Source organism: Epinephelus moara, chromosome 10 (genome assembly GCF_006386435.1).
Source record: "Epinephelus moara isolate mb chromosome 10, YSFRI_EMoa_1.0, whole genome shotgun sequence".
NCBI lineage: Eukaryota > Metazoa > Chordata > Actinopteri > Perciformes > Serranidae > Epinephelus > Epinephelus moara.
The window spans coordinates 626,725-649,357 of record NC_065515.1 but is presented as its reverse complement, the minus strand read 5'-3'; the positions used below and the strand labels follow the sequence as shown (position 1 = coordinate 649,357).

General features: G+C 43.2%; 1 protein-coding gene across 7 annotated transcripts in view; it reads left to right on the top strand.

Annotated features, from left to right (window-relative positions):
• ralgps2 (Ral GEF with PH domain and SH3 binding motif 2) overlaps positions 1 to 22,633 on the top strand; it is a 102,322-nt gene that overhangs the window by 25,785 nt on the left and 53,904 nt on the right. For 6 of the 7 annotated variants that reach the window (XM_050054302.1, XM_050054301.1, XM_050054303.1 and 3 more), the window contains exons 2-6: positions 3,980 to 4,089; positions 7,304 to 7,434; positions 7,685 to 7,792; positions 8,511 to 8,561; positions 22,381 to 22,464. In XM_050054302.1, coding sequence (XP_049910259.1) covers positions 7,375 to 7,434; positions 7,685 to 7,792; positions 8,511 to 8,561; positions 22,381 to 22,464 — 303 coding nt within the window. In that variant the 5' untranslated portion in view covers positions 3,980 to 4,089; positions 7,304 to 7,374. The remainder of the gene's footprint in view (positions 1 to 3,979; positions 4,090 to 7,303; positions 7,435 to 7,684; positions 7,793 to 8,510; positions 8,562 to 22,380; positions 22,465 to 22,633) is intronic. The other variant, XM_050054299.1, reaches the window with a different exon arrangement.

Sequence of the window (22,633 nt, the reverse complement as noted above, 5' to 3'; positions counted from 1 at the left end):
ACACACAAAAACACTCGCTGATGCTCATTGTGCCCTTTAGTAACAAGGCTTGTTAGGCTGCCAGCGCCTTTTGTGTTTGAGCCGCAGTATGTATGTGAATGTCAAAAAGCTGTCTGACAACAGGAACAGAGGGAGGGAGAGGCAGCCGACTCACACAGGGCTGATTCAACAGCACCTGCTATGCAGTGTAATGAGTCACATTTAGCTTTACAGCGACACATCCATCGCTCCAACATGAATCATTCCACTTTCTGTCACTCTTCCTCTGTTATTCTCTGCTTCCTCCTCTGATCCCTGTCATGTCCCCCTGAAGTCTCATCCTGGTGATGCCGAAACATTGTCAGCCCATCCGAACACACACACCCACACCTTATCACCACTCGCATGTTGTTGCTGTAGCCGGGCATATAAACATTCACCGGACTTGAACCTCAGTAAGCGAAGCATGAGGATTCAACCACGTGGAATTATGTCACCAAACACAACACATTTCAGCTCGGCTCACTGTCAGAAGCGCATGGATGTTGCCAAGAGCAGAGAGGGGGGGACTCTTACATCAGAAGGCCTGGCTAGTGAGGACTGGATAGGCAGTGACTCACAAGGAGGGGGTGTAGTTTCTCTCTGTGTTTTTGAAGTAGCATAGCTGGAGGTGTGGGCGTCGGAAGGAGCTGTAAAGTTAAGAGATATAAGCTGGTCCAGGATGGATAATGACTGACAGGGGAGCTCAGACAGAGAGCAAACTGACAGCAGACGAGCAGAAACAGGCTGCTGCCAGGGGGTGTTGACACCGCTCAGGCTATAGGCAGATCAACACTTTTAGATGTGAGCTCTTTTTATGCAAAGAGATGTTATTTCTATTCCCCTAGCACAAAAACAAGCAGCTCGTCAGGGCTGTTATCAACCTCTGAGATGGTGTTTACTCGGTCAGATGTGATCTCTGAAAGAATGTATAGGCTTATGTCAGAAAAGGTTTAAAGTTTGCCTTGGTGAGTGGAAATCTTAATCCACTGTTTGCTCTGCTTGTGAGCTTTGTACCCAGACCCAGCATGATAGCAACCTGAAGGGGATGACAAGATCTTAGCCCCTACCTGATGGCTAAAGGCCAACTGCTGTCTGCCAGCATGCAGCATTTGTCTTCAGCCAGCTGGAGTCACACACAGGCCATTATCTCTTAGAGTAGTGAGACACCTACTGGCCAATGTGAGTCATGTCATGTAAGAGGTTTGAGGCAGAGAGCATGATGGGATTTACACTTGATGCATGATGAAGTCAAACAGTTTGGGGCATAGTGGACACTTGCACTGGTAAATCTGTGATATTTCAGTCAGTGTCTCCTATAGAATAAAATATTGTAAAAATATAAAGTTATTATCTGGAATGCTTTATAGAGAATGTACCATACATAAAGCTGCAACAAATAATCAGCTGATAGAAAGACAATTAAGTGCCAACTATTTTGATAATTGATTAATCTTTTCAGTCATTTTTATGCATAAATGTCAAACATTTGCTGGTTTCAGCTTCTTAAATGTGAGAATGTCAGGGTTCCCAAGATCATGGAAAACCTGGACAAGTCATCGATTTTCACAGTCACGTTTTGGAGGCCGAGAATAATCATTGACATGGGCAAAAGTCATTGGAACTTTTGGAAGAGTCATGGAAGATTGTCATGTGTAATGAAACTGTAACCGTAATCGTTCCTGGATAAACTTTCATGTAATGTAATACGAGGGCAAATTCATTTTTTGTAGCTGATAATGTAACGTCGCCATAAAATGCATTGATGCTTGACAACATATCGTTTACCATCATGCACATGTCTATATTATCTTCCCACGTTCCGTCCTTCTCCTCTTGTATGCGTGCTAACTAGCTCTGGAAAATTGTGATGAGGTTTGTTTATTTTATTTTATTTTATTTTATTTAACTTTCTGGCATGTAAAGACTAAACTGTTTAATTGCTTCATTGTGACAACAATCTGCAGATTATTTGATTATTAAAATGATTGTTAGTTGCAGCCCTAATCATAAAAAAATCATCAGTTTGCATGAAAAGCCAGCACACCTCCTATTGGTTGGTCATGCTCTCCTGTTGATTGGCTTGTAGAGTTTCACCTGTCCTAGTTTCGTTGATATTAAAGTAAAGAACTGAAGCAGCTAATAGATTAATGGATTAGTCACAGAGAATCATCTGTCAGCTATTTTAACAAACGATTAATGAAGTAATTTTTCAAGAAAACTGACGAAAGTTAACTTCTTCCACCTTCTCTCTTGTGAAGATTTGCTGACGTCGTTGTCTCATGTGACAGTAAACTTATTTTCCCCTGGGTGTCAGACCATTGTTTGGACAGAACAAGAAATCTGAAGACCATCACCAATGATTAGACAAAAGTATCAACTGATTAAAGGTGGAGTCAAATTCGTTAATCGTCTCCTCACGGACGACTTGCTGTCCATTCTCTGTATGTGCTGAAAATAAAATCAGGTGTTCATAGACTGCTCTGGCTCTTTGAATGTGAAACAAAGAAAGTGGCCGAGCCATACAACACTAACACGGCTAATCTTCCTCTTCCTCGTCCTCCCCCACAAGGAATGGAGCTACATCATGACAGTAATGTGATGTAAATAACTTTGGAGAGATTATAGCTTCTGAAGGAGCAATGAGAGGAGGAGGGGTGTAATTGTTTTGGTATTGACTTCAAATATAGATAATCTCTATAAGCAGATACAGGAAGCGACAGGACAAGGTTTTGGTATTGGAAACATCCTGGTTACTCTGTTTGCAGCCCGAGCAGTAGGGCTGCAACTAACCATTATTTTCATTGTCGACTAATCTGTTGATTATTTCTTCGATTAGTCGACTAATCATTTTATCGAAAAATTTGTTAAAATGTTGAAAAATGTCGGTCTGTCTCTCCCAAACCCCAAAATGATGTCATCTAATGTCTTGTTTCATGTTCACACCAAAGGGTTTTAGTTCACCGTCATGGGAGAGTGTGTAAAGCTGCCAATATTTGAACGTAAGAAGCTGCAATAAGAGTATTTTGGGTACTTTATAGTACTTTTCTATGAAAAATGACTCAAACCGATTAGTCGACTACTAAAATAGTCACCGATTATTTTAATAGTCGATTAGTCATCGATTAGTTGACTAATCGTTTTAGGGGCAGGTAAGCAGTCCATGTGATGGTGGAACACATTGGCTGAAATTAGGCACAGTATCTATTTTTTCATACGTTAATAGCCTCCAGAAATTTCCCCAGGGTCTACAGTACATGATGGTATTTGCGTGCAGCGCTCACCATGCCCCTACACCCCCTACTTTGAAATTTTGGAACCCATCAGTTATCGGTTTAGCTTTGAGTATCTGCATTCATCTGGAAAAATCGAAGTCTAGAGTTCAGTCGCAGGGACGAGGGAGTCTTGGCCCGAGTATCGCTCGCTATACTGGAGGAGGCTGATTGAAATATCAGCCATCTTTCCCATGAATCATAGACTTCACCTTCAGTTGAGAAATATTTTGGCAGATGAATCTCTAATGATAGTAATTGTTACCTGCAGTCCTACACGCTTGTCTGGTCCTGTGTGCTGGACATTCAATCAAATGTAATTACATAATAATAATTTTATAATTCTTGTACCACTGTTTGGTTTTATAGTTGAGATGCAGAGGAGCTCTGATGGTCAAACTGTGAGGGAAGGTTTACTGAGAACAAGGTCACGTCCGTTAATCTGTCTCATAGTTGCTAAAACTGAGAGTTGAGAAGATGCAGCACCAAAGTTTCCACCAGAACAGACGCTACAGATCTCATCAGTGCGATGGCTGATGGTTTGTTGAGCACTCACACCAAACCAGATCAGCTATTGGATTTTTTGGCAGCGTGCATTTATAATGGCTGCGTGGGTTTTCCTCATGTTCAGAAGAATCATTCTGCCTTCCTCTCTGTCTCTCCCTTTTGTTCTCCTCACGTTCACACAGACAGCAGGAGCCAGCCTCAGAGAAAGACAGGACTTGATAGACAAAGACAGCCACACAGAAACAACAGGCTAACCTCACGTCCAACACTATGCGCATCTGACACACAACTGGTGAGTACGGCCTCGTCTTTGTGAGAGCAGCTTGTTTTTGGGAGTGTGGTGGCAGCACAGGTGTGTCTGTGTACAGTACTAACTTTAATTCTAGCATATGATTACAGTCACACACACCTCAGTTAGAGGAGCAGATATGACTGTATGCTGTAGGGTTGTCATGAAAGATACCAGAATTTTAAACTTGGATATGATACTCAATGCGTCTTTTGATGCCAGAGCAAAAATGTCCTATGATAGCGGAACATTTTATTATTCCATGAACAACCTGCACACAGTGCTGGTACAGGAAAAGTTAGTGAACACAAGCCCCCTGTCACATGGTGGGTTTGTCACTGGAGAGAACTCTGATTGTATACATACTTTAGGCACCGTCGAATAATTAACAGAGATGTATCGCTTTAAATGCATGGTATCAAAAAGTATTGATACCTTTGACAACCTTACACAAAAGTGTAGCTCAACAAACTTAAAGAACGAAAACTTTAATCTGTTTTGAGTGTTTATCTTTGACTGAAAACAAGGTTGCTAGTTAAATGGGACACTTGGGTCACAAAATGTATTTTAATTTAAAAAATTCCTAGGGTGTGTGTGTGTGTGTGTGTGTGTGTGTGTGTGGTGTCTGTAGAAAAAACTCCCCTGTGATATTTGACATCATAGCCCAGGGGCACCCCAGACAAACAACAAGACGTACGTAGGTATTAGAGCAGGAAGTGGGGTAATTACAGATGTGTGACTTTATAAACAACAGACAGACTCAGACTTGTAAATACAGACGGGCTATTGCTTCCTGTGTAGTTATGCACTGCTGTCAAACAATGGGAGGGAAGTTGACATGATGTAGTGGTGTTTGCTCTCGGACGAGCAGAATGCAACTGTGGAAAGCAGCTAATGGCTCTTAAAGCACCGGCCATCTCAGCTCCAGCCTGTAGCCAGCCAAAAAGACAGACCGAGAGACGGACACACACACACACACACACACACACACACACACACACACACACACACACACAGAGGTCTGCATTGTTAAGTACACAAGGGAAGGCTTTGCTGGCCTTCAGTATTCTAAGCAGCTTCTTATTTTTCATTACGGTGTCTTTGTGCTTTTGGCACAGAAGAGTCTCTGAGGTGTTTCAGTCACGGCAGAGAAGAATATTCAGAAACATTGAAATATCATCATGATAAGAAAATTCTTTACACTTTAATCTATCTGCAAAAGATGTGGACACTGAGCCTCTGATCTCACATCCATGTATAAAAAATCATCACATGCTTAAATAATTTCTCACTGTGTCTGTATCAGTCCACGTGACCACATATTCATCCAGACTGGGATATTAACACTTGAGTTATTATAGTGTTGGTTTTTTTTTTTCATTTTGATTTTTAATTTTTGTTTTTTATTTAGTAAGTCATTTAATTTAATTTAATTTAATTTTATTTTATTTTTTATTTTAACTTTATTTAATTTAATTCAATTTAATTTAATTTTATTTTATTTATTTATTTTTTGTGTGTTTAATGGGACAGAGCCAACATCTAAGAAGTTCAGAATAGGTATTAGAATACAAACACAACACTTTGTAAATGGCAAATAAACCAGTGCCTCTTGATGCTTGTTGTATTGACAGATTTGACCAAAAAAGACTTAAAATCATTCCCTGTATATTTTTTATTTCATTTTACTTAATTTTTTAAATACACTATACCCTTTTTATTTAGTTTCCATTTTCTCTCTTAAGTATAGTTCTTATTTTTAGTACAGTTAAATAAAATGTCTTCTCACACCTAGTTTTAGTTATAGATTCGTTTTAATTAACTATAATAACTTTGATTGACAGAGGAACATGGATACTTGAATTGTGGGAATTATTGGTGTTAATAAATGATGCGCGTGCTAAAACTATTTAACGATTATCAGATTCACAGTCGAAAAGGCGACACTGTTGCTAAATTCCTTAAATCAGTGACTCTCAAATGGTGTCATGATGCAAATCCAGGTGTGTTGTGGAATTTTGTGATAATCACATTATCATTGTAATGCTCAGCTGGACCTGTACAAAAAGTTCTGAATGAATATTTTAATTGACTGTATCAGTATGTTGTGCACGCCCATTATAAGTGTATGACACAGACACATCACATTATCTTACATTATTTTCTTTTTAAATGGATGTGTTAGTCGTGCTTTGATGTGATTTTAAAAAGTTTAAAATGAATTCTTGAATCATTCTGTTAAATTTTTTATGAGTAATAGTTGGTTTTCAATCATTATTTGATATTAGTAAATAAAAATAAACATTTATGTTGTGATAAGAGTGATAACACACATTATAGAGGCTGTTGTGCACAGATATTAATACAGGTGTGTCTTGAGATTTTGGCTCGTCCTGACATTGTCAAGAAAACAAACAGATATTATCTAGTTACAGTTTTAAATACTTATTAAGCAATTGTACACTCAGTACACTCATTCATGTGTTTGGTTCGATTCATTATATCATACTGACAATGGCATGAATGACACACAGGGCCCAGGTACTCACATAGTCAGTAGGTTTTTTGGGCAAAGACAAACTAACCAAACTAACCCAAAGACATATGATTAAACCTTTTTTGTTTCCAGCAGCCCGTTTGTGTTCTCCTGAAACTCTGTTAAATGTTGAAATTCAGGATATTCCTCTCTGGTAGCCAGTTGACAAAAGTAAACAGGAATCTCTTCAGTGTCCGGCCTGTGGAGTTACTGAGTGGCAGTGGGTCGTGCTCCAGTGTCGCGTGTAAGCTGTTTAGTGTTGTGGCTCGAACTGACAGCTGCTTTCTCCAAACCCCTTTCACAGAAGATCTCTTCCTAATGCTCAGCCTAAGCTCCTTCTGTCCTGTCCCTTCTTGTGTGTGGTGAGTGACAGGCTGTGAAAGTGAGTGTCCATATGGAATTCACCGGCGTGCTGGGACAGTCACTGGACCTGTCAACACCTTCACTGCCATCTCAAGTTCACTCATAACTAATTTTCCGAGGTTGAATTCAGTTCAGTTGTTGATTCGGCCAGTGCTTTATATTATGAGGTCAGCCTGACAGTGCTACCACTTACTTCAACCAGTAGGTGGTGCTGCTGCCACAGGCTGATTGATGTGTCCGCTTCAGTCTGAAGGTGATTATGGTTGAGATGTGCAAAATGTACTCACAGTGGCATCCTGTTAATGTGTGTGTTTTCAGAGGGCCGGGCGGGCTTTGCTGCAGCTGAGGATGATGAATGGTCTCGTGCGCTAGAGCTAGATGGTGTGGGAATGATGGACCTCCCTAATGGCCAATCAAGCATCACCACCAACGCTGCAACAGTCTCTGAGGTGAGGCCACGCCCACTTGCTATACCACACTTCATTGTGCATGCTTCTTTTAGCGCTTTAGATGCTTACCTGTGAGTTCCTGGTGAGGTGATAAACATTTTTCAGTGATCCTCAGCTGTGCTGCGACACCATGTTGGTTATTTAGCCCTCTTGAACTTTGCATACTTCACCTCTCCTCCACTTGATAACCTTGCTCTTAACAGCGCAGCCATCAGTCCTCTTAACCTTGTGATTTAACGGTGTCTTCTAGAAGAGCAGCAGCTCAGAGTCTCTCAGCGATAAGGGTTCTTCGGACCTGAAGAAGAGTTTTGACGCTGTTGTTTTCGATGTGCTGAAGGTCACTCCCGAAGAATATGCAGTAAGTGAAGTTAAAGTGTGTGCGCATCTGTCCTTGTCTGGTTAATCTGTATGTATGAGTGTTTAAAGAACGAAATGTTCAGTAAGCACAAAAGTGATGTGCTGACTTCAGATAGGAGGAGATGGGATGATAGAGGAGGAAATGGGGTCAGAGTTTGGATCAGTAATAATTGATGATGTTTGGCAGTGCCAAGCAGCCACTCATAGATTTGCTCTGGCTGCATCTGCACAAACCTTCCATGGTGACTGTGAACAAACACAAGTTACATTACTGTTAAAATAATCTTACCTTGTCATTAGGAGTAATGTTGCTCAGGGTCGTCTCATGATTAATCAAATAAAAGCATGTTCCTCATCATGTCTGGAATCTTGTATCAGAGCTTTGATGTTTGTCCATTAGTCTGCACCAACCAACCACAAGAGGGCACTCTTGATCTTCTTTTTCCTTCAGCGTCTTCATTTCACATCTCTCCATGCCATATCAAGGTGCACTCAGTGAAAGACCCCAGTCAATCACACCCACCTGCTTCAAATGACACAGGCTCTCCAGTAAAAGCTCTATTAGTCACCAAACTTTTATTTTAGTAACCTGAGATGTGACTGTGTATGGTTGTTTTCTCGGTTCACAGTAATGTAGTTGGAAAACTGTGACAGTTTGTTGTCAGTTTGTCCCAATTTTAACGCAGCAAATCTAACAACTGCTGTGTTTTCTCCCCCAGGGCCAGATTACGCTCATGGATGCTCCTGTGTTCAAAGCCATCCAGCCAGAGGTGAGCTGCTCTCAAATCTGTAGAGAGACGAGAGGTGTTGACTGCATTATGTGGATGTCATTTTTGATGAAAATCAATTGCACACGTAACACAAATGCTTATTAATCAAGAACAGATCAGTCCAGTGGAGAATTTCCATACAGCGATCAGCCGCAACACTGCAACCACTGACAGGTGAAGTGAATTGATCATCTTGTTACAGTGCAGTGTTGACCTGGGAAACCTTGAGTCCTGGTGTTATGTGGACGACACTTGACATGTACCACTCACACAGTGCCACAGACCAACTACCCCCTGCTCAGGAATGGGCTGAAGAACATGATAAAGAGCTCAAGGTGTCGGCCTGACCTCCAAATTCCCCAGATCGCAATCTAATCAAGCATTTGTAGGAGGTGTTGGTGCCCCGAGGTTCTGCGTCCATGCCTCGACAGGTCAGAGCCAGGTCTGAGCCATCGTGGGACCTCTGACCTGTCGAGTCATGGACACAGGGCTTCTGGGGGTATCCTGTGGTGTTAGGCACAAGGGTGTTGGCTGCGAATGCTTTGAGTCCTGTAGATTGTAAGTAGGATACGGGCGCCTCCTATGGACGCTCGATTGGATTGGGATCTGGGGAATTAGGAGGCCAGGTCGATGTCTATGTCTCGGTCCATTCCTAAGCAGTTTTTGCAGTTTGGCAGGGTGCATTGTCATGTGGGGAGGCCACTGCCACTGCCATTGCAACGAGGGGATCTGCTTTGTCCACGATAGTGTTTGAGTGGGTGGTGCATGTAAAGTTTCATCCACATAATGCCAGGACCCAAGCAGAACATTGCACTGTAAGGAGATGATCATCGTTTTTTACTTAACCTGTCAGTGGTTTTGTTGTTTTGGCTGATAGGTGTATGCATATTTAAGCATTTACTCTGTCTGTCTCCTTCTGTCCTTCTCTTTTCTCCCTTTCAAAATTTCCATGTAGTTCACTTCCCTGTAGCACGCTGTGATCAGAACAACCATGCAGAGCCACATATCATAGTTATGCATCTGTGTCTCACCCAGTCTTACACACCTCGTCTGTTGCCTCAGTGCGTGCCGGCGTAATCTCTTTTGGACTGTCAGGCCCTTCCTGACAGCAGTCACGGGTAACCTGTGTTTAAGGTTGGCCGCTGTGGGCTTATAAAAGCAGCACACAGACCGCATCCCAGTGCGGTGTGGTACACTCTGACTCCTGCGACTGCATATGTGCAACACTTGTCTCAGGCTCAGCTACCAGCACACACACTCGTCTGGCATGATATCACTCGCTGATCCGCATTTTGATTCAATTAGATATCAATGCCATTGTGTGGAGTGACGTTTGGATTCTTGTTAATAGTTTGTTGTGTCTGAGTAATGGAAAAGGCTAAAGATGAAAGGTTCTGAGGAGCTCTCGTCAGGGCTTGTCTTTGGGGTTATTGCCGTTCTTTCGCTCAGAGGGAAGCCATTGACGTCGTCTGGACTCCAGCCCCATCACCTCACCTGCACGGGGCCAAGTTCATACAGAGGCAACTGCAGGGTTTATAAAAGCCACCATGCTCCTGACTGACCGACTGAGTGGGTTTTATAAGCCTAATGAAATTGTGTCCGTGCCTTTAAGTCCAATGTAGCAATTTGGAAAGTAAGGTAAAGCTTTAAAGGGTCAGGTGCATGAAGAAATGGTTTCACTTACTGCCTTAAGATGCTGAGGTCTTTTAGAGAGACCTGCAGTGGGATGTGATGGGGAAGTGATTTGGGAAGGAGTCACTGGCCGGATTGAGGGGGAGGGCTGACAAGGAGTTGAAGGCTGCAGTCTGGAGGGAGTGAGGGAGCAGAGTGTACAGTATGCAGAGTGACCCAGCAGCATCCTGGCAGGGACAGAGTGGGCTAGAGAGGCTTTTCCTGCTCTCACGGTGCTTTTGTCTCGAGGCACCGGCCGAAAAAAGCTACACAGCTATGACCGAACCAAAACTCAACTAGAGTTTCCACTGCTGTCAGTCTCCTCGCCCTCCTCACAGACACATAATGGGAAAAGCAGGTGTGTGTGTGTGTGTGTGTGTGTGTGTGTGTGTATATGTGTGTGTTGGTGCACGCCTGCTGTTTCACTCGGCTCACTGCCTGAATAGGAAAATATTAAATAACTTGGTTGAATCTGTGAGTTGTGCAATAATGTTTTTACTGACATGCAGCCCACTTTGCTTTTTTAAGCACCCTTTAAATGCCATGTTTCAACACTAAAACCTACATGGACACATTTATGGTAGCTAAAGAAGGGCTTTTTAATAAATTGGAAACAGTAATAGACATAACAGGAGTTAAAAGGTGTATTCATGTAGAGCAGCATATTCTCATTTGTAAGAGCTGAAAAAAGACAGTGTGAGTTTCCATGATGTGATATGTTGTAATTCTTATTTGTTAAAATATTTGAGAGGGAGTGAACTTTCGGTTGGATATGATGCTTCACTTTTCATGCTTTACTAAAGTTTGACAACTCCAGATGTTTTTCAGAAGGTCTCAAGTTAACGTATTTTGACTTTTTGCTTAATAACAAACAAAAGACGATTCAAATTTTCCATCAGATAACTTCCAAGTGTTTCTGGTCTGTGGTCGCTAAGATTAAAAATGTTTTTACTGCACGCTCTGTGAGTGACCTTGCTGCACAGTTACTGTTGATAAACTCAGCCTGCTCTTCAGTCTTATTACTGCATGGTGCAAATGTTGTCATCTGCGCGGTTTACATGTTCTGTATTAGCAGTCTGTCACGCTCAAGCTGCTCGAAAGTTACTGTTTTCACCATCCTTCCAAAACTGTGGTAATTTCCATAATAACTGCACTGACTACTGAAATAGTTTAAATGACCATAAACTAGCTGTAACTTGGCCTGTTGAAGTCTGTGTTCAAGATTTTATGTCTCCCCTTTCCATAAACACATCATAACTGTCTTAATATAATATATATTTGTGTGTGTTTGAGGAAGAGAGCGCGGAAGAGAGGGACGTAGTGTCCAAATGTTATTTTTCGTGTTTACAACGTTTTGTACATGTGTATATGACGCACAAACAGACATTCTGGCATGAGCTGGGAAAATTACCCCAGACAGGACTGCAGCAGAGCAGAGGATCTCATTAACTCGAGTGTTCCAACGCTGACATGGAGCAGATGTATGGAGAGCAGCCGGCAAGGTTTAGCCAGACCCTCTGGATGAGGAAGAAAAAAAGATATGTGTCTGTCACAATAGCAATAAAAGATTATACATGAGAACGGTGGGTAGAGGCACTGAAAACAGTGTGAGGAGATGGTATAAAGTCTGGCCAACACCTCTGGGCAAGAAGCACAGTTCACGATCCTTTGTCTTATAAACTGTGGATAAATATAGTGGGAAAAATAATGGATAACAACTGGAGAGGGCAGCGTTTCTAAATAACTCTTTGATATCTGAAAAGCCTCAAGAGAGCCAGGTCCGAGAGCTCGAGCACATGCCTCTCTGACACAGCAGACGGCACAGAATCTAAACACATCTGCTTTCGATGATTCGTTAAGTGACAGCTCATAAGACCTTGCCATGCATGAGGGTTGCAGTAATTTACTTCCTACACGTAATGGACCCTCGTCAGCATAATGCTCGTCCCTGTGAACAAACGGCTAAAAGATGGCGGAGAAATTGACGGAGAGTTGGTGAGCAGAGCATCGGCAGACGCTTTAATTGATGAGAACACCAGAAGTTATTTTTTGATGGTAAAATAATCTATAGTGCAGAGCAGACTGATGTTTAATCTACAACCCTCCGCTGAATTGCTGATATGTTCTTTGGCTGTTTGGTTTGTAAAGTGAAATGCCATTGAAACGACAAGACGGATCATAGAGAGGGAGAGGGGGAAGGATGCAAGGGACTTGAAGCTAAATCTTTTTCTCTCATCTAAATTTACGAGGCAGTGATTACTAATGGGTTGTAGCAGCGTCTGCTTTTATTAAGAGTGAACTGGATTGGATGGCTCGATTGTAGTATGGACGGATCAGCTGACAGGTGAGATGTGGAGAGTAAAATGATGTGTAAGTGAAAAAGGAGCAAGTTTAGAGAATCATGATGAAATAAAAGAACGTTAAAGGACTTTTCCTGCCTTCATCTCTCTGTTTTTCTGTCCCTGTAGACCATTTCTAATTTCATAATCAGACGTGCGGCGATGATCTACAGCTGGATGTTTATGAAATAGAGGCTGAAAGGAAAAGAGAGATTGAGTGATGTACAGGGACTGGAAGGAGGGGGGGGGAGAGGGTTGCCTTTGTTTTTAACACACAGTCATGACAACAGCCAAGTTAGTAATTTAGTGGCTTTGCCTGGCGAGCTTCAGCTCAAAGGGAATAGCTATCAGATTGCATTTTACGTACCGCTGAGAAGTATGTCAGTTCCTCTCCTGTCTGAGCGCCCAGCGTAAAAATCCTCTGAACAGACTGAAGGTCTCATGTGAGATGGTGATGACTTGTAGTTGGAGGCAGGTAACGTTTCGCATACTCGGGCCCGTCTCGCCTGCACGCTTAATGTGTTCCAGCACTGATTGTGAGATAAAAAACATTTACTCAAATTTTTTCTGTCATAAAGTCACAGCTGAATCTGAGATGCTGCATACAGTTCTCTGCAGGGCCCTGTAGTCTGCACATGTTGTTTTCTGGTGGAGGGATTGGACAATAATTGCTTCACAACAAACACAGAAGGGAATCCCACCCACACTCCAGCCTGTCAGTATAACGGTCAATACACATTCATCATGCTGAAAGGTGGAGAAAATAATGTTTTGGCAGTAAAGACAGAAAAACAACAACGACACGTTTTTCCCTGTCAAAGAGGATTTTGACTGAACATTGAGATTTGGTTTGAAAAAAGGTGCCAATTGGAAATACTTTAAGAATCTGTCAGATGCATCAAAACACATTTAATTACTTATCTCTCCCCCACCATTACTGTGAGTTTTTGATTGTGTTCACAGTTTTCTTTTTGAATATAACGGTGTATCATTAATGGAGACATTTAGGATGAGAACAAGCAAATCACGAAGGTAGACCTACCTCTAGAGCCAGCCTTCATTATGCTGGGAGAGACTCCAGAGGATACGGACACCAAAACCCAAACATGTTTGCTTGGGGTGTTTCTGGTGATTGCAGAGAAGATGATTACAGTGTTATGGAGAAATGTAAATCCACCAACTGTCCAACGATGGAGGGAAAGATTGGAATTTTTGATGGAATGAATAGCAGCAAAACTCCAACTAAGGGCCAATGTTTTCAACATTAAAGGTCCAGTGTGGAGGATTTAGTGGCATCTGGCAGTGAGGTTTAACGGTAGGAGGCCTCATGATATGAGATTATCACCATACTTTATTTGCGATACAATATTATTGTGGATTTAAAGGTGTTGTAGAGGCAGGGTGAGGGTTTCTGGAGCAGCTTCACCAACTTCCAAGGTGCATAGAGAAGGGGGATAAATTAAAGGCATCTTTGCCACTTGTAGTATTTAGAACAACTTAATGCATCACAAACAGCTTTTAAATAAGGGAGGAATGGAAAGAAAAAAATGTAAAACAACCAATCACATACATTTAAACAGATATCAACCAATGATGTATCTAAAAAGGTGGGCTGAGTATGAGGTCACATCCCAGACTAGTAAAAAAAGTTTTGGCCAGTCTGAGACAACGATTGGCTGTTTGTAATGTGTTTTATTGTGACCTGATGAAGGCACAAGCCGAAGCGTTGGTCTTCCAATAAAGTTACTCTATATATACAGTAAGTGTTGCTGGAGTTGGGACACCTCTATGACATTACCAGAAGATGTCTTTGTCATGACAAGTTGACATTAAATTTGTTTGGGATGTCCTTATAATGACAACTTGACATTAATCAAAGTGACATTACCAGGAGTTGTCTTTGTCATGACGAGTTGACATTAACAAGAAATAGCACCTCTATTTATGCTTATGACAAGTTGACATAATGATTGATACAAAGACATCTTCTGGTAATGTCACTTTAATTAATGTCAACTTGTCATTAGAAAAACCGAATGACACTTAATGACAGCAGTCATACACGTTTATGACATGTACATAATGTTTATGACAAGTTCATGACAGTGTCATGTCATAGTTATGACAGTGTCATGTCACCCTTATGTCGATACCTTCAAGTAAAGTGTTACCAAGTATTGCAATACTATGCTGTAGCATTTTTCTACCTGCCCTTGTGAGGGTATAGAACTCAAACTTCTCCCATGTGCTCAGCATGTATGAGGACTACTAGACTCACAAGTCAGTCTTTAGACGCTTTGCTTAACTAAAGACTGATGTTTTTCTCCCTGATTTTGTGTTTAGATGGGCGGATACAATTTCAGAGTTTAAAAAACTCCCTACGTTGCAGAACCAATAGTAAATCCACAGTGCGGTCCTTCGGTGGCTCGCTGAACTCTTGTGCTCGTAAACATAGTCCGACTAGAAACACGTGTAGCGGTACAAAATGGCTCAAGTCGCTGTAAGTCCTTCATTTCCACAATCTTGTGGACTGAGCACACGTTTGATAAAACAGAGTTAAATCTCTCACCATCCATTTTCAAGCTCTCTGTGTGTTTGTTTCCTTGCGGACGAGAAAAGGGGGAGTGCACATTTCTGGGAGGGCGTGTCCTTTTCAAAAATGCAAGGGGTGTTGCTTTGTTGCCGGCCGTTTTCTCCGGTGTGTTAAACACACTTTAGAAAGGAGTGTCCCCAGACTATCAGAAGGCGGAGATCTCTGATTGTCTGGTGGCGAGACTAGAGGACTACAGTAGCCAATGCAACAAAGCAAAAATGTGAATGGCCCTATCCAGAGCCAGTGTTTGGTTTGTCCCTTCTGGGCTACTGTAGAACAATATGGCAGGCTCCATGGAAGAGGGCCCAATAAATGGCTTATTTTAAGGGAACAAAACACAACAATTCTTATTTTCAGGTGATTATAGATGAATTAAAACATAGTTGTGAATATTACACCATTTCTGCCAATAGATGCCCCTTAACCCTGCACACTGGACCTTTAAATGCATACCAGTGATACTGTAGTTTCCCAGATGGATTGAGGAGTGAAGGGTGGGAGTTCAACTGGTACTGTCTACATGTAATTAGAGCCATGTATCATGTTGGTACAGTGACAAACTTATTGAGATTTCCCCGGACTTTCTTTTCTTCACCGTATACGTGTCTGGCAAAACATATGGGTGTTGCATATTAGTGAGAATGTTCTCTGTTATATGATTACATATGATTGAGTATGAAAATAAAACTTAAGTGCAAAGAATGGCGATTTTTACGATAATATCATCTTTAGCAAATGCGCCATGAAATCTTCACCTAGGACCATGCATGCTCTGGTTTTACTAGCCATGAAAGATGGCCTGTACTGCCATAAGAATCATGTAAAGTACATGTACTTAAAGAGCTGCTGGAAAAGTCATTCTTTCCACGGTGTGCACAGCAAGGTAATGGAGGCTGCCGCTGGCTCATAGGTCCCTGCCAGCTTCTATAGTTTAGAACTGCCTGACTGAGACAATAATGCATTTTATGGCCTTTTCCTCTTTTTTTTGTTCCTTGTGTTTCCTGTTCTGCTCCTCTGAACAGAAGAGAGGAGGTAAATCTGTAGACCAGTGGCACTGTAAATTTGGCACAACCTGGCAATCAGTTTAGGGTTCCTCTGTCTCACTACAAGCTGAAATACAGATCCGCAACAGGCACTGCTGTGCAGATTTCCCGGTGTACTCCTTCCTGTCATCCTGAGTATATCTCCACAATCTCCTTTCTTCTTGTGGCAAACCGTCTTTCTTGATTTCACCTCCTCCCCTCCTCATCTTGCTTCTTTTTCCACCCTGTTCCTCATCTGTATCAGCCCTTCCCCACTTGGCCTGAAGCCTCTCCCTAACATTCCCCGGGATTCCAACACTTCAGTTTTCCATTTACAAAGAAGACAAAAACAAAAGGAATTGATGTGGTATCTTACATGAGGTCATCGCATTGTGGGGCTTAGCTGCAGGCTGCAGCTGGTTATCTTATTCAGCCTGTATAATTGTTTACATAGTGCTCCTCACAGTGTGGTTTGTAAAGCAGAGTAGCATCAACACAAAGCTGAGTGAGTGGATAGGGAGATCTAAGAATGGTATTTTTAGGGTTATAATTAGAAACGTTTTGGGTTAAGTCAAGTTAGAAGATATGATAATTCACCCTCAGTAACAAACGTGCTGCCGGTTGGTAAGCAGGGGCGCTTGTACACAGAGTGTCAAATACATGGCATTCCTGGTATTTAAGCCCATGCTGTGTAGTAAAATGTTCCAGCATATTGCTGGTGTGTCCACCCTTACTTGAAATCATCATTTTACAGAAATTACAAGCAGCACTGTTGTCATCTTTCTTTGTGAAATTAAGCTATGCTTTGGACCGTGTCCTCCTCTCTGCAAGACGACTTTCCAACAGCGCAGACGCATGAGTTTGACGTCACTGTTCTGAAACACGCAACCCTCCGAGAAACATGCTGGCATCAATAAAAGGAATTGATTAGCTCAGAGGCATATGATTGTGATGGATCAGACAATATGGAACCAGCTCTCAACTGGAAGCAGTTCTCCATTCTCATCACTATTGAAAAAGAAATGTAGATTTGACATGTGGACAGGGAGAACAGCTTTTGGCTTGTAAAGGTGCGGACACACCAAACCGACATCAAAGAACTAGCGACGACAAAAGCCAACTGTTGCGTCGTCTACGTCGCCTCACGTCGCCCTGTGTCAGTTGCATTTGAACACACTACACGGACTACATCCGACGGCCAAGTAGCACATACGTTCTGCGCCTGCGTGAGAGAGAGCGGAGTGAGAGAGTGGTACATCCTGTCAGCCGAGGGGTTTCCTATCTGTGCAGCCGAGCACCGCACCACCTCCACGGACTATTACATCCAGACGGTCCCGGTGTTTCCTCCTCAGGCTCCACTTCACTCAGCTGCCCGACAAATCCACTGCTTCTTCCCAATTTAACCTCAATAACAAACCAGGGCTCGGTGCTCCGGTTGGATCCAAACAGAGAGCTGGGCCGGAGGCTAACTGGCTGTGCTTCCCTCTGGTCATGCCGCGGCTAACGCTCCGTTAGCCGCTCCCAGCTAGCTCCGGTTTGTTATTCAGGTTAAAGTGGGAAGAAGGAGCGGGTCTGTGGGGCAGCTGAGTGAAGTGGAGCCTGAGGAGGAAGCACCGGTTAGCCCCGGTTTCACTACAGGCAGATTTACTCGCTACAGGGGCGAGGAAATAAAACCTGAACAGCCAATCAGAGTGATCTCTCTCACCGACAAGCTCCGCCGCCGATTCAACATGCTCAATCGGCCGAAAAGCCGCCGACGCCAAAGTGCCGCAAAAACTAGGGCGACAGATGCTCACCGACGGCCTGACTTTGGTCGATGGCCGACTGTCGGCTTGGTGTGTCAGGGCCTTAAGAGCAGAGAGTCCGTTGTTGTCTCATTTGTGAGACGTCACAAATGAGGTAACATTTCGTGCAATGATGGTGGTAGCTAAAACAGTGCTGTATCTAACCTATGTAACAGGACTTTTTACACGTTCACACATAAATGTACAGCTACTTTTCCAGTATATTCAGAAAGACATCAGAATGGCCTCCGTTAATATCTTTACTTCAGGCTTCTGATTGGCCAACATCTTTTATCGTCTTCTTTGTGTGGCTTTAGGATCATGGTGATATTACCACCTGTTGGTATGGCATGCTCATGGCAGAGCTTCAACAGTGTTTTTGCATTTTCATTTAGATGGAGATTTTTTGTATAACAGTGCTTGTGTGGATTGGATTTTCTTTTTGAGAACAAAGGAGAAAACCCGTTTTCAAAAATACCCATGTCCATGTGGACTAGGCCTAAATATCTTTGGTTGGATCCATAGGAAAGCTCTTTTATCCCATATGTTGATGTGATTTGACAATTGGCAACTTGTGATGATTCAAATGTCCAGCCACAGTTGACGTCATTTTCCTTGACAGCCCTCATGTTAGCTATACCTACGCAAACAGTGCAGATACAGCTGGCTCCTAGCAGCCCCCGTAGGACTGTTCTTTAATGAAAATGCTGCTATGCCAGACCAGCATGTGGAAATGACGGGCTGTCTGTGGCTTGGCGGAGCGGGCTTTTTTTACTGCACTCTTTTACTGCAGCATTTAAAACCCTCTCCTTACCAGAGCTGCCTCGTCAAAACCTTTCTCCAAAGACTCAACTGTTGTCAGAGTTTTAAAATGTTGCCTGAGTGTGAAATGAGACTATGAAGGCAAAAGAAAAAGGAAATGAAATCTTAATTGTTTCTGGAGAGGCTGCCAATCACTTCCCTGCTGCTTAAACACACACGAGACACTGGCATTGATTATTACACAACAGCTGAGGAACAATAGAGCGTTAATTAACTTAAAGCTTTCAGGCTTATTGTGATGGACAGATGGATGGGTGGTTAGATTAGGAGACGGGCCCCGGTGGTCCAGGATTGAAGGGTCAGTATAGGTTGTTGAAATGTTGTGGTCTCGGTGGGTGAGGGAGGTGTAGAACCGTCTGTGTGTCTCTTCTCGGGTGCACCGCCTACCTGGGTGGTCAGGTGGTGGTCCGAGCTGCGAGACACACAAACACATCCACCTCCCACTAACTATGGAACGTCTCTGTTTAAGAGTCTTCACCAGCGTTACGTGGAAGCTGGAGAGGAGAATGATTGACACGATGGCAGGAAGAAGGGAAGCTCTTATTTAGAAAAGACAGATGTTAAATAAACGATGAGCTCTATTTGGTGAGACGTGCACGTGTCTCCTACCCTCTGGTTTAGCTCCATCCTGTCTGTGACAGGGACAACATGCTCCACACAGGCTTGTAAACCCTGTGGGAGGATGCTGTTGGTTCTTCCACAGTGTTGTCTTTTATAGTCCTAACAGTATCCCTTCATCTCCTCTGCACTCTGCTCCTTTTTCCTACCCTCATATCCTCATCCTGACTCAGGCAACATAGGCCCTGAGGCATCACCTCACCCACGCATGAATGTCTGCTTTTAACATCTGTATTTGATATGTTGCTTCTTTACCCCCGCCGGCTGCCTCTAACGACTCTGAGACTCACCCTTGAATGAGCACGACTTCTCTTTGCAAGGCGTCGTCATGATGCGGTCCAGGTCAGGGAGTTGTGAGCAGTTCGGTCGAGGTTGCTGCTTTCAGACAGCCAGTCTCAGAGGGGGGTGTTGTGTGGGAGAGCTGCAGCCTGATTCAGCTGTTCATATTGTAGCCCAAGTCGGCCGGGCTGGCAGGGATTAAGAGGAGAGCTTGCACAACATTTTTCCTACTGTTACGTCAGTGTCCCTGGCCTCTGGACAGCCCGCGGGGGCCAAAGGAGGGTCTGGGTTCCCCTCGCAGTGTCTGTGTGGTCTCCGTCTTTACCTCACCGCTGAGGACAGCGGCCGAGGCCAAACAGAGTCCAGCCTGGTACTCAAAAAGAAATCGCTGTTTGTGTGTTGTTGGAATTTTCAGTGTTTGGGTTCCAAAATCGCTGCCCTGCCTCTTTTAAAAACAGAGTAATGAAATTACTATCAACGCTGCTGCTTCCACAGCTGCGGCTGCTTTGTATGACTAGTGACTAATATAAGCGCGGAAATGATTGATTAGATGATCAACAGAAAGTAAATACACCATAAGTTCAATTAGCAAATAAAGTAAAGAAAGCAAACTCTGATTAGGACTTCCTCCAGAAGTGTTTCACTGCTGGAGCGATGGTCTTTTCTTAAAACTGAGCTGTATATGCAGCAAAAGACACAAATACTTTTGACATTGGTGCTATATGACCAGAGAAAACAGAGGGAAAAGAAAACCTACAACTACCAGCACCCATTTCCCGCTCATGAATTTTTGTAATTCAGCTAAACAGTGCAGTGTCTTAAGACATTTTAGGCAAGAGATAGGCAACACAGTAACAGAAACCTGGTTTATGTTTGATCAACACTGTCTAGTTTTACCATTTGATCACAGTTTGGTCTGAGTTTGGTCGATCTGCTTCTATGCTCTTGGTGTCCGTGGTGGCAGGCACATAATAATATGGAAGTACAATCTGTAGTTCCAGCGAGCCCTAGAGCCAGCAAAAATCAAGAGGGGAGGTAAGCAGGGAGATCTGGGCACTGGTCAGATGGAGGGAAGCTTCCATCCATTTTCATCCGCTTATCCGGGGCCGGGTTGCAGGGGCAGCAGGCCAAGCAAAGCACCCCAGACATCCCTCTCCCCGACAACACTTTCCAGCTCCTCCTGAGGGACCCCAAGGTGTTCCCAGGCCAGATGAGATATATAATCCCTCCAGCGTGTTCTGGGTCTGCCCCGGGGCCTCCTACCATTGGGACGTGCCCGGAACACCTCTAACAGGAGGCGCCCAGGAGGATCCTGATCAGATGCCTGAACCACCTCAACTGACCCCTTTCGACGCAAAGGAGCAGCGGCTCTACTCCGAGCTCCCTCCAGATGTCTGACTCCTCCCCCTATCTCTAAGGCTGAGCCCAGACACCCTACAGAGGAAACTCATTTCCACCGCTTGTATCTGTGATCTCATTCTTTCGGTCACTACCCAGAGCTCATGAACAAGACTCCGAGATACTTGAACTCCCTTGCTTGAGGCAGTAACTCTCCCCGAACCCGGAGAGGGCAAACCATCGGTTTCTGACAGAGGACCATGGCCTCAGACTTGGAGGTGCTGAGGGAGGGAAGCATACCGCAGTTCATTCACACAGTCTACCCTTATTGTTGGGATACAAAGCTGGTTGAAAATCGGCAAAGTTTAAATGTCGTTTGGCAGCTCTTCTGTTTTTGTCATTGTAAATTGAATCATGTTAGCTTTCTGACAGTCTGCAAACAAAACTGCTCTTTGGCAGATGTGATGTACATTTTCTGCCACTGTTTACATTTTATAGATCTGAACTGTAAGAAGAACAACAAGTCCTTCACTATATGGTTTTCATTGTTTACAGTCTAACCAACATCCATTCTTCAGCAAAATGCATTGTGTTTGTCCACAGTTCTGCCCTCAAGGTCTAACAAACATTCATGAATACACACTATCTCTAAAACATTTGCAAAGCGTATTTTTTTAAATCTACATTGTTTACATTGGCTTGAAGTTTGTGTCTTCTTCTCTTTTAATGTGGCATTTTGTACTTTATACATTGCATTACCATCACCACCATTACCAGCCTCAGCAGCTGGCTGTAATATGTATCATATAACCCCTGCGTTCGTGGCATGCATGAGCTGCCTCCTGCACAGAAAGCCTTCTCTTATGTTTAGGTGTGGGTGTTTCAGCGCATGACTAATTGGGACTGTGTTATTATTAACGTTGTAAGTTACAGCTGTGGTTTTCCTGCTATGGCAACTCAAAATGTCCACAGTGAGAAATATTTGTTTTGAGGTTGCATTATTGAATTCAGGAGTCATAGCTTGGTTGAACATTAGAATGAATCAATATTGAGTACTAAGCATCGTACTGAGGCAGAGCGTGTTCCTGCATAGCTTCAGCTCTTTGTTTTTACAGTCTTCTATTAATCCGTTCGACCCTTTGACTGGATCTTTTCCTCAGCCTCTTTCTCTTTCTTCCCCCTCGTCTGCTTTCCTCTCCTATCATATCCTGCTCTCTGCCTCCTCTCCACTTCCCACTGAGTGACCTCCGACTTGACTGTTTAGTACATTCAGTTAAATTGCTGGCGTATACAAAAAGATTCTTTGGCTCAGTGAGTAAAGTCAGTTTCCCGGATTGTTTTGTATGTTTTCAGGAGCTGTCAAGCTGCGGCTGGAACAAGAAGGAGAAGCACAGCTCTGCTCCAAATGTTGTGGCCTTCACTCGCAGGTTCAACCAGGTGAGATGCATTCACAGTTATGTCACATTCAGTACTGACTCAGCGCCCCCCCCCCCCCCCAAAAAAAAAGGAGAGAGAAAACAGTCCCTGATGCAATTTTAAAGATTTATGGAGAGATTACCGCTCCTCTTTCCATCCTGTCCTCTCCCTCTGTCCTCCAAGTGCTAAA